Below are 17,860 nucleotides of genomic sequence, written 5' to 3' on the forward strand. Positions count from 1 at the left end.
TCAGTCTAGGCTCAGTGGGGAAAAGTATGGTTTGTATGAATGATGGCTGCCATGGGTACTACTGTAGAGTAAAAGCGCACACACATCCCTGACTGAAGAATTCTATATGCCACTGGATGATTTACAGTCGTGTCAGTAACCTATCATGTCTTTCTCAAAAATCCAGTTCCCATTACCCAGAGCATAAAGTCTAACCCCGCTGACGTGGCACTTGGAGACTCTCTACAATCTAACTCTCACCTACCCTTCCAGCTTACTCATCCCTCTTCTTCGTCTCTCACTTTACCCCTACTTGAACTCTTCGTTTTAGCCAAACAAGTCTAGTTGCTATCAAAAGAATATATAGAGCACATTCAGGTGCCTGAGCTTTTGCAAATTCCATTTATTCTTGCCCTGAATACTGTGCTCCTTCTTTTCCATTTTCTAAACTTGACTATGGGTCCAGTTTGGGTCACCCCTGGTGATTAGTCTCATGCCCTAAAGCCCCTAGAGCATACCTCTAGTCCCTTATCTGGCACTAATCATACTATGATGTGGTGTTATCTATATGTATGTCTTGCCTCACCTTAACTGTTAAGGAGCAAGCACCACACTTTATATTTAGAGATTTGTTTCCCAAGAGCCTTGCATGGAGCCTGAAAATGCTAATTCTATGGATGCTAATGTGGTCCTTTGTGATTTTTCAATCAGACTGTATTATTGTTTAACTGACAGTGCCATCTATTGATTAACCATTCAAGATTACTTACTTTCTTATACTCAGCACCGCAAAGATAAAGGGTGACTTGATCAAGGGGCAGAATAGTACAAAGAAACTAGGTGGCTTGCTTCAAGTCTCAATGATTTACATAAAGATCAGAAAAGAACCCAAATTTTGATTACTACTTCATTTCTTGTTACTAAAATGTCTATCTGCTATAAAAATTGATTCAATAATATGAATGCCCAAATAATTAATTCTCAGGCAAATGCTCATTAGATGGAAGTTAAGAGTAAGTATATTCCCAGGTCTTTTCTACTCAGATACTTTATGAAGTGGTTATTTTAAGTACACAGTAATCTAATGCCTTTCTGAAATGACCTTGATCAGAAGCAAAGGTCCTTGAGTCTAAGAGTTTAAGGGTTTGCCAATGTGAGCAGGATGGCTGATGGGCTGATCACAAAGCCCATGGATAAAAGATCTGCCTGGGCATGGGGCATTCACCAGCCCAACAAAACTCTCTTAGAACAGACCAGAAAACCATCCCAGGAATAAGATTATCTCACTTCAGGGATTTCTCTACGCAAAAGACCACTTGCACTAACACTTTTCACTTCTTAGTTTGGTCAAAGACCAACTGGGGAGGGAAGAGGGGAGACAAGTTAGGTCTGGCAAGGACATAAGACCCACTATATCTGCAGCACATGACTGGAAGTGCTAAAAGAGAGATCTAAAAGTGGCGTTAAAGGGAATTCAACAAAAGATCATGAAAGAGGTGGCATTTTAACATTTTTTCAAGAGCTTTGAGACCTAAAGCCAAAAAAAGAAATCACTTCATCCACATAATCGTTTGGGCTATACCGGATTCCATGAAGAGTACCAACTATCTCTCTCCGAGAATAACAAAAGTACAGTTTCCTAGAGTTAAAATCATTTAAATTACAACCTGAATTAATCTGACGGAAGATTATATTATAAAGTTCCACATCCATCAGGCAAAGTATTTGGAAGGCAGAATGTTAAGCTATGGGAGATACAAAGAATCACACAGAAAGTGGAGACTTAATGTGAGAACTTAGGAAAAACGTGGTGTTTCCAAATACGCAAAGCTTCTTCGCCATTCTAAATGGTCACAACAAAGGAAAATGAGACAACGAAGACAAAATAGAAATAGATACTCTGGTTACCACTAACACACAAGAAATTTGAGTTGCATAAGCTGTTGCTATTGCTCAAAACAAAAACCTAAACCCATAATATAAATGAGTATCAAAATATTTATTGAAATATTTCATGTCCTATGAAGTATATGTCCTGTACTCATAGGTCTTACTCTCAACAATTTTTAAAATTATCTGTAACTCAATAATACTGTGTCCTTTAAAAACACTTAACACATATATAAATAAGCATGCTAAAAAAAGATTGGAAAGACATAGTAAAATATAAACTACATTATCTACAGGTAATAGGTTTGTAGGTTTATTTTCCTTTAGCTTATCTGTAGCTTAACATTTTTCGACAACAATCAGGAATTATTTTTGTGGAAAAGAAAGGGAAGGATTTTCTTTTTAATGCACGTTAACATTCAAAATTTAAGACTTCAAGCCCAGAATTTCCCGTTTTCTTCATCAAAAATATTTAAATCATAAAATGTCTTGACCGACTCTTTGATACTAGCAAAGTTAACTTTCCCAGGGGTATGCCCACTCATGGACAAGATGGGCACAAGGCAAAAGCAGTAGGTGTTCACACAAAAGGTGCTAACATTTACCTTGATGTTTCTGAATGGGGTACCAACGGCTTGTCCACAGGAAAGAGGAAGAAGCCTTAAACGAACTGGCTTTCCCCGAGCCTTCTTGGCTAGAAGCAGAAGATAGGTAGCTGTGAGGTGATCATATTGCCACTGGAGGAAAAGAAAATTATGTTATTTAGAAGACTAAATAATATTCTATTTTAAATTAACTTTTCCCCAGTGTGATCAACATTCAGAATTAAAATTTTAGCTTTACAAGGCATACAATGAAAAATAGCAATCCTCTATATCATACCCCTACACAAACCCAATTTCTACTTCCCAGAAAGAACCACTTTTAAACATTTTTAGATATTTTTCTATATTTCTAAATTGTTTATACAGCTGTTTTTTCAGATTCAGATATTACTATAGATTTCCTGTGTAAAATAAGAATTTAGCGCTACAACTCCCTCCTTCTCCACACACATCTCTTCCCTGCATCCCCCTGCTATAATTTTACATAATTTGTAGTAAATCAATATTTACATTATTATTATTATGTAAATACATGGTATCACAACCAAGTGAAAATAATGTTCAAATATTTAATTAGTACTCTGACAGCAACCAATCGGAACAGAGTCCAACAGTTGAGTAGGATCCTGGGGGACCCCTGTCATGCCGACTACTAACCTTTAAATTTATGGGTTCAAGAAGGGACTGGAGGGAGGTGCCTAAGGAAAGTAACAGGGCAACAGGGAGGGCACTCAGGATAGTGGTTATTTACCAGTCAGTATATAAATATTAGTATCTTAACAACTAGTATGGCCACACTGGCGGAATATCAGCCCTGCAGCTAAACCATACAGGGTGCTATCCTTGTACTTCCTTCTTTTATAACATTGTTTTTCCTGAAGTTAAATATAAAAAAGAGGCAGTTATTTGTCTACTGCAACTTCACACTCTCCAGCACTCTTCACCTCCTCTCAACATGTTCATACACATCAGTTATCTATCTCCTCCTGTGTCTCTCCTTTGAAGACATCCCACCTGATACCTGCATTCCATGTTCCACTCTGGACTGGCTTCTTTCTCATCATGCAACTTAACTGTCAGTGTAGGGATTCCCCTCACCTCTAACCCTACAATGTATCCCCAGTTCCCTAGACCCTAAGTAGTCCTCTTTCATGGTTTATTTTCCTGTTTTGGGGGAACACATCCTCCAATAACTTCCTGAGGGTGGATGAATGAGAGTTAAATTTCTGAGATCTTGCATGTCTGATAAATGACTGTATTCTATCCATACGCTTCATTCTGGTTTGGCTAATAAGAGTTCTAGGCTGATAATAATTTTCATAGTTTTGAAGGCATTGTTCTACGGTTTTCTTGCCTCTAGTACGGCTATTGAAAAATCCAGTCTTTCTGATTATCAAGACTTTAATGTATGATCTTTTTGTTTTTGTTTCTACAAATTTTTCAGATCTTCTCCTTTACCTCAGTTTTCTGAAATTTCACTAAAACAGGCCTTTGTATGGATTTTCATCCATTTTGCCAAGTTTGGTTAAGGCCCTTCAATCTTAGAAACTGAGTTCTGGAATATTTCTCCTTGTATTATTACTTTGATGGTTTCTTTTCCTCTTTCTTCTCTGTTTTATCTTCCTACAACTTACATTATTTGTATGTTGGACTTCTCTTACTCTTTCTCTTCTATTTGTGCATCTCTTTGTCTTTAGAAATAAGACAAAGGTTCTTATTTAGGTTCTACTTTTGAAAGATTTCACATTGACTCACTTCTAAACATTTCTACTGAACCTTTCATTTCTGTGGTCATATTTTAAAATTTTAAGAACTATTTTTTGAAATGTTCTTTTTTAGTCATCTTATTCCTATTTCAAGAAAGAGCTTCTCTTATCTCTGAGAATATTAATTATTGTTTCTTAGCCATTTTCTTCCACTTCCTGTTATGTTTTTTTTCTGAATATCTTTACCTTTTCTTCCTCTCCCCCACAACCCAATGCCATTTATTTTGACCTCCGGCTTTCATGTTAGAGGCTTTCCTCAAATGTCTGGTGATCTTTGGCTGTCTGTCTCTATTTAAAAGTGAAGAATTACAATGCACAGCTAATTAAAGGCTTTATGCATAGTCTGGACTGCTCATCACCTTGGGAACTTTTCTCTAAAGTGAACAGACAGGAAACCGGAACTCTCAACCCATTGCTATAGTAGGTTTTTTCTTTTGGGTTTTCCCTAGTGATGAATCTTCCAATATTTCCCCCACCCCCCACTGCAAAAAGGATAAAATCCTAGTTCCAGCATTTTCAGAGGTGAACAGCAAAGGAGTTTAGAGGCAATGGTTCACAGTTCAATATGAGGACTGTGTGTATCCATGCATCTTTTCCACAATGGCTCATCACCCCCACCTGAGCTCTGTCTGGTACAAGAAGTGCCTCCCGTTCAGTGTCTCCAATCTTCTGCCAGAGTGGAGAAGAGGCAGCACAAGATAGAGAAAGGGACCTGGAGTCTCTCTGCTTCTAATACAGACTTTCAACCAATCTTCCTGGTTTCCACCCTGCTCACTTCCCTGACTTCAGAGTTCCTAGCACCGCTGATTCCGGAGCCTTTCTGGAGCTCTAGCGCTCTCATCAGTTTGCTTCCTGCCCTTTCCTGCTGCAGGCATTTAGCTTTCAGCTCTCTCCAAAATGCTATGTCAGCACCATTCATAACCTCCAAAATTTTAGTGACATTACTTTTGTCTCTTATTCTCTTTATTGTGAATTTTTTGCCTTTTTATCCCTTTTTTGTTATTTTAGTGAGGTTTTATGAAGTGTTGGATGCAAACATATCTGTTCAATCCATGGTGTTTAACTGAGTTTCTAAATGTACTCATAAGACTACGAGACTCTCTGCTTTGCAAAAGTATTAAATTTTAATAATACTGAAAAATATTTAATGCTATGTATCTCCTCACAAACTACATGATCCAAAGAGATCTACTACCAATTCTGTTTTTATTAATAAACTTTATCAGTTAATATTTTAGATGGCCACAATCATAGTATATTCTTTTAAATTTATACAAAAGGTCTATCCGTCTACTGCGAGAAGTACGAAGTACTATGATAAATTATCACTGAATATTACCTTTGATCCAGACAAGGCAGGAAGAAGGAAGGACAGAAAAAGTTTCATGGAGATAGTACTTGTGAACTATGTGAAAACTATGTAGATATAATCTCCACTTTCCAAAAACTACAATAAAGATTTTTGTCCCATCTCCCACATCTATGGTCTCATGTATGACAGCCACCATTTTTAAAAAGATGCCATATATTATTAGAGACAATGGCATAGAAACAAGTTGCCACTTGTTTATCAGCAATGGCATAACCCAGGCATCGTAAACAACACCTGGACAGTGCTAAGAGTTTTAGATGGAGTTTTCAGAGGATGCCTAGGAGTTTTACAACCATCCTCTAAAGCTCTTTTTCCCTAAACAAAAAGGCATCATTTTTATAACTTTTTTTGCCAAAGCTACTACATACCACTCATTATGATAAGATGCACAGGGGAGTTTCTATGTTGAATAACAGATAAATCAACACATTTGTTACGCTTTCCGGTGATGTCGACCCACAAGTCTAATATAACCAATGTCTCCCTTACCTTTTAGACAGGTCTCTCTTTTGAAAGTCAAATGTCTGAAAGTAAAGCATTAGGTTTACCTGTTATAAATAAGGTGTGATTTCTAGAAACTAAAAATATTTTAAAATCCCCAGTTATTGTCGAGACAGGCCAAATGTTAAAGAACTACCCAGGCACCTGCGCTGAGGAGAGTAAGCTACTGGTAGAGAGGTCTTGAGAAATGGAGGAGTAGCCCATTATCCTTCCCCTGACCTCACTCCCAAGGCCCTCAACCTTTACATTCCCGCCACAAGAATACATGGGTATTGGCATTGCAGGGGTGGAGGAAAGAGATATGTTGGTCTGTATAGGTTCTCATATGCACATGTGACCCTCAGTGAAGTTCTCCTAATTGACGACTGGCTGTTCTCACAATCCAGATCAATTCACAGCTGGTAGAATAAGGGGACAGTAAGGAAAGCAATGAGGTGGAAGCTCTAGCACCACTTTTGGGAATCTCAAGAAGGCTGCAATGAGATAGCTCAAAATCATGAGGCAAATAAAATTCTGACTTCTGCATATAAAGTGTTCATGTATACAAAATAAAAGTAGGAGTTCTATGAAATGAATGTTTGGGAATAATACCGTTTCTCTCTCTTTGCATGAAGATCAGCAGTACCATACTAGCATGGATCACACTAAACTAGTATCTCTCTGTCCTGTCTAACCACCCTGAAAGTAAAGGCAGAGCTCCCAAGATGCCAGCAAAATAAGAGTTCACAGCTGATTCCAAACCTGGTTTTCCGGAGACTCTTTAAACTGGAAAGTACCTTGGACCAATATGAGTTCTCTGAGATTACCTAGACCAGGATTTTTCAATCTCAACACTATTGACATTTGGCCTGGATAATTCTTTGTTGTGAGGGACTATTCTGAATACTGAAAGATATTTAGTAGCATTCCTGGCCTCTACCCACTAGATGCCATTAGCACATTCTCAAAACCCAGTTGTGACAACTAAATATGTCCCCTGAGGGGCAAAATCACTCCCAGTTGAGAACCACTGACTTAGACCAATGCTTCTTAAGTTTAATGTACATATAAATCCCTTAAGGATTTCATTAAGGTACAGATTCTGATTCAGTGGGGGTGGGGCCTGAGATTCTGCATTTCTAATAAGCACCAAGTGAGGCTAATGCCACTGGTCCTAGAGCACACATTGAATAGCAAAAAGCTAGAGTAGTACTTCTCAACTCCTGGCTGCATACTGCAATCATCTGGGAAGCTTTTAAAGATGCTGAGGCCTAAGCCACAGCCCAGACCAATAAAATTATAATCTCTGGGGGTGGGACCTAGGCATCAGGATTAGTTTAAAATTCCCAGGTGATTCCAATGTTCAGCTGAGGTTGAGAAGATGTATTCTACTCATCCCTAGGACTGGAAAATAAGTAGAGACAGGCATTTAAGAATTAGGAAAGAGTACAAAAGAAAAGAAACTATTATTTTCCTCACAGCATTCTTGATCTTGGTCATGCCTAGCTTTCAGAATAACTGAGATCTTTAGAGAGACATACGCCAGAAAACCAGAAAACAATCTCTGTCATGCTTCATTATCTATTTTGTTTTCTGTTAGAAGAAAACAATTCCAAGTTCCATTTCATTTCTAAGTTTAAAAATTGTATGCAGAGATCACATAAAGGATACTATTTCAAAGACTTCTGTCAATGATTCTTGAAATTCCAAGTATGTTACTTTTAAGATTCACATTTTAGAAGTTTGTGGGTCTCATACCAATTTTTTTTCTGGATAAAATGACATTATGTATGGGATTTGCTTGGAAATACCCAGCAGAAAAAGATAAAAGGGGAAGGATGTTGGGATATAGATAAAATGACAAAATGTTAATAACTGTTGAAAGTGGATGATGAGTACAGGGAAGATCGTTGTTGTTACAGTATTCTCTCCACTTTTGTAGGTGTTTGAAAATTTCTATGATAAAAATTTAAAAAGAAATTTTATCTTAAATACAGTCTTAAATACAGTATCTTAAATACAGTCTTCTATTAAAATCACCCCAAAGAAAAAGTCACACAATTTCTTTTAAGTTGCTTCTATGGAAACTTCGAATTCTCATTGTAAGAGACTGAGGACCTGACATATTTGACAGTAATTTCCAATTCTTGCTATTCCTTTTCATTCCATGAAAAAGTAAATTATCATTATTTTCCAGACATATTCCAGAGCCTTTGCTTATTACAGAATTCTTCTCTCTTCTAAAAAGAAATGTGGCTTAGTGAAGTTTTGCTTAGTTAAAATAAAATGTGCTTAAGGCCTTTACCTTGCAAGTTAGAAAACAAAACAAACAAAAAACAATATAAATAATAAATGATAAAAGACACAGTACTGAACCAAGAGAAAAGATGGGTGCAACCCTAGCCCATTAGAATATTCTCAGAGACAGTCTGAGTGCCTCTATCTCTAGGAAAAAATATATATGTGATCCAGAGATTAGAAAGAGCTAAAATGATCCAATAACAGAAATCACGATAATTATTTCATGGTGCTGGGTTCATAAGTTTGGGGGTTGCTTTTCGGTAAGAAAAAAACTCTTTTGTGTTTCCCTTATTTCTATAGCAGAATCATAGTTCCATGTTAAAAATTTAAAGTAGCCAAAATCAGAACTGTCCATTTTCTGGACTAGTTTGTTCTGTTTCTTCATTTTTACACTATAATTCTCTTTAATAAATGTCATTTTAAAAAAGGATATTTAGCAGACATCCGAAAGTTGAGTGGAAATCATACATAAATATTTACACCCATAAAATCATAGCCATGAAAATGCTATCCTATTTTTAATGTACTGATAGAATCAAGAACAATGAAATAAAATATATTACTCTCAAATTCACGCTGTATTTCTTACCAATGAAATTAAATCCTCCATTGTTTGCCTCTTGTTTCTGTGATGTACAGAAAGTTCTGTTACACAATCTTCATCGAGGTGAATAAGCTACAAAAAAAATTTTACAAACTTTAACAGAAAAATTTCAAAATATTTGTTTTGAAATTTTAAAATAACCATAATTACCTTGTAAAACCAAACACCAATATGTAAAAACAAACATGAGTTTATCAAGCTCTTGGGGAACAATAAACATTTTCTGTAATTTTTAAAGATATAAGCCGATGACAATAAACAGTTCAAGAAGATGAGCTCTTTCCCAGCCTTTCACATCCCCATCTTCATCTGATCAATTGTTAAAATTCTGTTGTGCAGCCAAGGGACAATATACTCCTTCCCTACCACAAGACCTGCACTGGCATTTTCATCAAAGAGCAGTCATCTAGGGCATCTAAAATCAGTGACTGTACAATAGACTGGTACAAGAGTTGCTCAGACTTGTAGCACACTGTCCCTCAGGTTACATTTGGGTTTGGCACAATCCAAGGAGCCCTAGATGCTGCATAATCATCATCATGCTGAAGGTACTAGCAAAGCACAATTTAAAAAAAGAAGTGAGACGGCCTCAATACAAACTTTATTTTGCTTATGGATAGAAATTGTCCAAGTATTCTGATCCCTGCATTATGGGCCCTCACCAAAGATGAAGCCAGAAATGGGTTCTCAGAACCAAAAAAGGATCACAGAGAATCAAAAAGTAGGAAAGGCCTGGCCTAGACCTGAAACAGGAGTTCAGAAAATCATGTGGGAAGAGAATCATAAGCAATGTAATTTCAAAGTCATCTTTCCAATATGAGAAGTCTCTACAATAGCCCCAATAAGTGATGTTTCACTTTCTGCTTAAAGTCTTCCTTCTCCAGAATGGCTGAGATAATTAGCCTCTCCCTCCTGTCTCCTAAGGTCTGTCTCCCTTTGATCTCCATCTACTGTAAGTCAATACAATCTGATAGATGACAGGCTTTGGAATTAGACAAACTTTAGTTTTAATTGTGACATCACTAAATAACTGTTTGACCTTGAGCATGTTACTATGCCTCTGAGCCTCAGTTTCATCATCTATAGAAGAGAGATGACACCTGCCTTGCGAGATATATATATATACATATATATATATATATATGTATATATATATATGTGAGTGTGTGTGTGTGTATGTATGTGTATATATATATATGTATGTATATATATGTATATAAAACATATGTGGCTGCCTAATATAATATCTAAATAGAGTAGACTCCAAAAAACCGGTTTATAATTTTTACTAACAGTCATAATTCTTCTTTGGTATAAGAACATTTCAGAAATTTGAATATTCCTATTACAGATAACCTTTCCTCTCCAAGTTTTCTCTTTTACAGTTCCTTTAACCACCATTTTAATGATTAATTCCCCATACCATTTAGGCCCTTTCTTTCTATCACACAGTCTATGTTGTCTCTAACCCTCAAGGTGAGATGTTCAGAACCACCAAACATAATATGTTAAGAATAGTTTGCCCAACACAATATCATGACCTTCCCTTGTCCTGGACATCACACTTGAAAGAATCGGCTCAAAAGAAAGTCATGCTGCCATCATGAACACAGAAGAACAGAAGAGACAATTACCTGAAACACTGGCTGGTACAAGAACCTCCTCGTGGGTTACAGATAATGTGATGACCATAAAGATTTATACGAATAGTACCATGAAAGTTTAAAGTGCTAAGAAGACGTTTTCACTGTTGCTTTGACATTGGCAGCTCCCCAAATTGTAAATTCTCCCTTTAGAAAAGCCTCTTCCTCAGAAGCCTAGACACTTTACCACCCAGTTGGGCATTTCTTGCTGATGTCATTACTGCTCAAGTGAAAAGGGAAATATTTCTGGGGTTCCCTCCATGATCTTAAGCTACTCCTCTCCACCTCACCCCCTAAAAAACCTTCTCTTTCCCACGGCCTCCTGCTCTGTACCTTTACCACGAGGTGTGTGTGGAAAAGGAAGAAAGTGCTATTTTCTTTCGTGGGCTTCTTAATTAGAAAGAACGAAGAGTGGAGTGGACGAGACACCAAAGTCTGAAAAATATAGCTTACCTCAAGCTGGGTTTTCCAAAAGAGGCTCAATCCTTTAAGTACCTGAATTCTCAGCCACACATACTCAAGTTAAATTAAGTACAAAAATGCATACCAAAAGCTAGCCAATTATTTTGGATTATCTGTTCAAAAGGGCAGGAAATAGAACTGAATATAACTTCTATTTGACACCATACTTAGGTATGAGAGCTATGTGTGAAAATGATAGGAGATCATGCATAGAGTTATAAAATAGTATCTATATCCTAAGTATCCAAGTAAATCTGAATTATTTTTTATAATTCACTTTTTTTTTTTTACATTTTTAAAAATTTTATTTATATAGTTTATAAAACCAGCCCCCTGATTGCTCTCTCTCCTCTGGCTCTCCGCACCTAGCCATTACATTATTGCTAACTGCATTCCCTATGCCATGCTCCCCATCCCCATGACCATCAATCGACTACTAATTTGTACTTCTTTAACCTTTCACCCCTTTCTCCCAGTCCCCCAAACCCCCTCCTCTCTGTAGTTCACTCTTGATGAAACAATACTGAGAGAGAAAAGGAAAGACTTTGAAAAGCAACAATAATCCCTTATAGCTCTTCTGTATATAACTCATTTGATTCCTACAACAGCTCTGTAAGGCAGGCAATATAGATGAATGAAAAAAGTAAAGGTACTCTGTAAATACCAAAACATAAGAGGCTGACATTAGAATACCGATAATAGAGATGAGAAAATGATGACTCAGAAAAATTCATGCCATTTGCCCAAGACTGGCATTTTTCATTCCTAGCTCAAGGTTTTTTCTACCACACCACAACGCTACCTCGCCATGACTCTACTCCAGTGGCTAGTCCAAGAGACCAAACAAGCAGTGCTAATCACAAAGGCTATAGCTACACAGGATATAAACCCCAAGTTTAAATTAGTTGGCCTATAGATTCATTACTGGAGCCCTTCTGTCTGGGTTCAAATACTGGTTCTACATTTACTAGCTGTTTGCCTTGGGCAAGTTGCTTCATAATTCTGTGTCTCAGTTGTTTCATCTGTAAAACGGGGACAATAATTGTATCTATTTCAGAGGGTTAGTATAAGGATTAAATAAATTCAAAGAGTTAAAAACATAAAGCTCATAGAATAGCACCTGACTCTTAACAGTACAATCCTCAGGGCTCTATCTATATTATACTGTAGTATAACATACCAAGAGTCCTTGCTATAATAGTACACAATTCTATTATAGTAAGTATTCAATAAGTAATAGCAATTATTATACTAAAATGTAAGAAAATCACATACTTTTTTGGAACACTCAAAACTAATTTATACTGCACCCCAATTTAAAATAATTTTTATTGTTGAAATCAGAGGCTCTTCATTTTGGCATCTGTTCTATTGCAAACAGTAGTATGTCCTATTCCATTAGGATCATGGCTGAGAGACAAGCAAAGCCCTCCCACACGTGGAGAAATGATGACCCCCAATGGCTGAATACAGGCATTTGCACCACCCACTCTCTCCACTGCACGAGGGGCACCTCACAGCTTCCCTTGCCCTGTTGCTGTGCTGCTCAACGCCTGCACACTCTACTGTTCTTAGGCTCTCGGTGTTGATAGCGCTTAGGTAGATACTAAAGATGTCATGGAGGGCCAAAGGGAATATGAAGAAAAGAAATTTTAGGAGTTGACAGTCATAGGAGAATCTGGAAGGATTTCAGCTCAAACTGCATACAGTGGGCAGACTAGTGAGAAGAGGCTCAAACGAGCATATTCTATTTTCCCAAGACCAGTAGGCCATTGGGAGAATATTTATATTTATTGGTGAGCTTATTCCAGAAAGCAAATACCCACAGCTCTATCAAGTCTAAACTGTGGCATGTGTGAGGCACATCTCTCCAAGCTATTCTGTTGATCTATGCACAAACCCCAGTTTACTGAACAAGTTTTAGTAGATTATCAGAGAACATTCCCAATGATCTGAAAAGACTATTAAAATTCTCCTTTAATGCATTAAAACTTTTCTAACTACATATCTGTGTAAGGCTACATTTTCTTCATATGATTCAATCTAAACAGTATATCAAAATAGACTGAATGCAGATCAGATCCAAGTGTCTTCTATTAAGTTGGACTTTAAAGAAATTTGCAAAGATGTAACACGATGTTACTATTCTCATTAAATTTATATTTTAATAGTTGCTCTTCATAAAAACATGTATTTGTGACTAAATGTAATAGATTTATTACTGTTATTTTTAAATAAATCAACCAACAAATATTAAGAGCATAAAGGGGTCCTCAGACTCGAAAGTTTGAGAACCACTATAATCTCATAACTACTCTGGAAAGTAGAAAGAACTCGTTTAAGCTACTTTTTTACAGGTGAATAGATCTGGCAAAGTTAAGTAACTTGTCCATGATTCCCTGAGCACTGTTCACAATCCTGACTACACATGAGAAACACCTGGGAACTTTTAAAAATATCCATAAATTGTTTAAATGTCCTAGTTATTCTCACGCTCTTCCCAGTTAAGATCTACTTCCCTAGAGAAAAGAAGCAAATATATGATTAGGTTACAAGTCACTCAAACATCAATCTGACGAGTAAGTCTATAAAGTACATTTTCTTTTATATTTAGACTGTAACACTGTAGGTTCGGAATTCATGCAAAGATCATTTTTTCCCCCCTTTAAATTCCTATCTGGTTTCATTTTACTTACAGGATTCTTGCTTTGCCATTCAACAGGACAGTTGTAATCTTGCATGATCCAGGGATGGCTCAATAGATTTTTCACAGAAATCCGTTTCTTTGGGTCCACCTAGTGGCCGTTGAGAAGCAGCTGGAGATTAACATTCCAAATAAAGAACACAGAACTCCTTTCCTCCTGAGAACTCAAAATTCATCAGAACAGATGTAAACTTTATCAACACAAAAATGCTGTCAGAGACCTTAAAATGGCCTTGGAATAAATTCCTTTTAAAAAGGCAATAGAGGCAAGAAAACTATAGCAACCAACACAAGCTTAGAAGATAAATGTTTAACAAACATGAACTTCATTGGTATGGACATTATTCATGAAGTTCAGTCAATCTATTGTTATGATGTAATAGTCTTTTGCTGGAAAACCTATTCACAGGAAATATTCGCCAATTTAATATTCAAGCAGCCACAATGCAGGGCATTCATACTGAATATGCAATCTCTACCTCCCGATGAGCTTACAATCACACAAAACAAGTTGAAAAGCACACCTTTCTTTTCCATTTGTATATTCAAATGTGGGGAGAGGAAAATTAATCAATGAAGATTAAGTTTTTTGGAGTTTAGACGAAAGGATGAGGTGTTTTCAATCTCATTATAGAGATTATCAAAGTGGGTGAGCCTGAGGTAAATTTTGAGTAAAAAGTGGAAATGGTTTAATAGATGGAAAATCTGGGAGATATTTTGAATACATAATAATGAAAAAAATTGCATTTGTAAGGTACTTATATTTTCAAAGTTGTTTCCCAGTAATCTCATTTTATCCTCATAACACTACATAGCAGTGAGGCCTGGCCTAGAATCCCCATTTTACAGATCAGAAGTAGGGTAAGTGACATGCACGTTGATTGGTAGGGTGGATACCTAGACCTGAGCATTCCTGTTTTTCACTCTCAGAGGCCATTCCACTAAGTCATTGGTTCTCAAAGTGTGTCCCAGCAACATCAGTGCCATCTGGGAGCTTCTTAGAAATGCAAATTCTTAGTCTTGCCTCAGATCTACTAAATCAGACACCCTCAGGGTGGCATCCAGAGATCTGTATTTTAACAAACCCTCTGGCAACTGCAATGGATGCTAAAGTGTGAGAACCACTACATGAGGTCATGGGGACCCACCCAATTGTACATTAGCTCATTCAAGCATTTATTCAATATCTACTATGTATCTAACGTACAAGAATGGGAGCAAGAAAAGAGAAGATAGTGAAGCAAGAGCTGGTTAGAGATAACAATGTTCAAGAAAAAAGAGGAAAAAATACATCAGCAAAGACACACATAGAGATCTAAAAGAAAATGCATTTACAACAGAATTAAGAAAGCATCTAGTAGAGGATGTTTGCATGGTAGACATAATGAATGGAATTTTTTAAAGCTAATAGATAGATGGTGTTGTCCTCCAAATGCAGTAGCACCACAGCCATCATAAAGTTGGATCAAATAATACAACAGACTTCTAGTATTTAAAAATACTAAATAACAAAGTTTACCTGTAGCATTTGTTGAAGAAGCAGAATGCTACTGGGAGAGAGCCACTTAGGAACTTCATATTTCCCTCTCTACAAAAAAAAAAAAACAGAGAAACCCTTAAAAAGATTTAGGTTCAATCAACCTTGACACAAATTTCAAAGGTAACAACATGCTGGAGGTTTACTTCAAGTTTGAAAACTTTACCCAACTATAAAATTTTATAAACATTATTAATAATGTTTAATTATACATAAGAAACATAAATTCATTTCTTATTTTGAAGAAAAAAATCCAGTAAATTAAATACTATGGTCACCTCTAAATTATACACATATCAGAGAAGGACTAGAATAGAGACTATAAAAGTGGAAAACATAAAAGTTATAGGACTTCAGAATCTGCAGTACGCATTGTAGTCAATTTTGTATTGCTAAAGCAAACTTTAGTTTATAATCTTGGAACAATTATCAGTTGATAACATGAGATAGAAAAGTACATTTGGTAGCAGGACATAGGCTGTGGTTAAAACAGGTCACATATCATCCACAAGGCAGAATTCACAGTCATTGAGAGAAACTGATAAAAGCCACCTTCTAAGGCTAGTACCTCTTTGGGGAAGAGAAGACACTCAGGAGACAAATGTTTATAACTTTGGTATGCTCAGAAATAAGTCACCAAGTCATCAACCAAAAATAAGACCAGAGGCTTGCTAAACACTAACACGTGATAGAATATCTCTACACAACCTGCCACACACCCCTCTTTCCCAATACAGAGGAAATGATACAATCATTTCTCTTAGCAGAGAACAAATTGCTTAATGATGCCAGGAAAGCAGGTTAAGTATTTGAGAAAAATGAAGATTGAACTGTAATTCACAGTCTACATCAAAATTAATTCCATCAAGATTAAAGATTTAAATGCAAATACAAAACTGTAAGAGTACTTAAAGAAAGCATGGGTGACTATTTTTAGAATCTATCTAGACATGACAGCAAAACCAAAGACTATAAAGTGTAACAAATGACAAAATAAAAAGCTGGCATTTCTGTACAGCGAAACACCACTAACAAAGTTAATTTACAGGTTGTGGGGGTGGGAGGGGCGGTTCTATATAAATGACAAAAGAGTAATACACTCTACGACATAAAAAGCTCTCACAAATCATTAGGATTTCACCACCACCAAACCTGTTCTTCCCAATTTCCCCCCATTTCAGCAAATGGCAACTGCATTACCAGTTGCTTAGGCTAAAAACCTTGGAGTCATCTTTACATCCAATCCATCAGCAAAATCCATCAGTTCTATGTTCAAAACAAATCCGGAATCACCCGTCACTACCTCCACACCACTGGCATCTCTTATCCAGTATATTGCAAGGGGCTCCTAACTGGTCTTCCAGATTCCACCACTGTCCCCCACAGTCTGGGATACCACCAACAATGTTCTTTTAAAACATTGGGTCAGATCATGTTGCTTCTCTACTCAAAACTCTCCAGTGGCTCTCCATCTCACTCAGAATGAAATCCAATTCCTTACTCTAAGGCCCTACAAGGTCTGTATCCCCACATCCACCCCACACTTTGCTACCTCTCAAACACATCTAACTCTCCCTTTCACTCACCAAATTATGGTCACATGTCAGACACAGTCCCTGCCTTAGGGCCTTTGCCTACAATGCGTTCCCCAAATACTATTAGAGCTTGTGCCTTAATATTCTTCGGGTCTCCACTTACATACCAGTAGTACCAATGAGGCCTCCCCTGATCACCTTTATAAATAGCATCCTCCCAATCCTATCATTCTCTACCTTTCTTTACATCATGCCTACCTTTCTTAACAGTCTTTATTCCCACTTGTCATATTACATATTTATTTATTTTCTGCCTCATTACACTAGAATATAAGCTCCTTAATCACAAGAATTTTGTCTGTGCTGTTCACCTACAACAGTGTCTAGCCTTAGTATACAAAAGGAGCTCAATTAATATTTGTTTAATAAATAGGATAAAAAGCATACATTCCAAAAGAAAACTGGCAAAGAATATTCACAGGTAAATCTCAAAACAAGAATTTTTCAATGGCCAATAAACATGACAATACGTTCAACTAATCTAGTAATAAAAAAGTAATTAACTTAAACAAAAATAAGATACCATCTGTTGTCTATCAAACTGACAAAACTTAAAAACGTCACTTAGTACTAGTAAGAGTTGAAGGACAAGAGTACCTATATATACGACTAGAGAATATAAAGTTTTCTGAAGAGTAATTTGGAAATATGTATAAAAAGCATTTAAAATTACATATCCTTGATCCAGCAGTTTAACTTCTAGCAATTTATCCTAAGCAAATAATTTGGCATACAAAAATTTTTCAACAGTAACATTCAGCACAGAATTGTTCATGGTAACTTTGAGAACTAAAGAACCTAGTCTGATATGGCAAACTTCAGAGGGTCCACAAAACTAAAAAAAGACAAAATTATTTGAATAAAGACCCTGGGTTAGAAACATAACATAGGTCCAGGGGGACAAGGGCAAGCATGAAAAAAA

The 17,860-nt window shown here is 36.6% G+C and overlaps 1 protein-coding gene across 4 annotated transcripts in view; it reads right to left on the minus strand.

Annotated features, from left to right (window-relative positions):
- Positions 1 to 17,860, minus strand: part of MELK (maternal embryonic leucine zipper kinase) — a 66,563-nt gene that overhangs the window by 14,465 nt on the left and 34,238 nt on the right. For 3 of the 4 annotated variants that reach the window (XM_039856716.1, XM_039856721.1, XM_039856732.1), the window contains exons 9-12: positions 15,326 to 15,394; positions 13,799 to 13,897; positions 8,983 to 9,069; positions 2,475 to 2,606 (exon numbers count right to left, since the gene is read on the minus strand). In XM_039856716.1, coding sequence (XP_039712650.1) covers positions 2,475 to 2,606; positions 8,983 to 9,069; positions 13,799 to 13,897; positions 15,326 to 15,394 — 387 coding nt within the window. The remainder of the gene's footprint in view (positions 1 to 2,474; positions 2,607 to 8,982; positions 9,070 to 13,798; positions 13,898 to 15,325; positions 15,395 to 17,860) is intronic. The other variant, XM_039856741.1, reaches the window with a different exon arrangement.

Source organism: Pteropus medius, unplaced genomic scaffold (genome assembly GCF_902729225.1).
Source record: "Pteropus medius unplaced genomic scaffold, Ma_sr-lr_union100, whole genome shotgun sequence".
NCBI lineage: Eukaryota > Metazoa > Chordata > Mammalia > Chiroptera > Pteropodidae > Pteropus > Pteropus medius.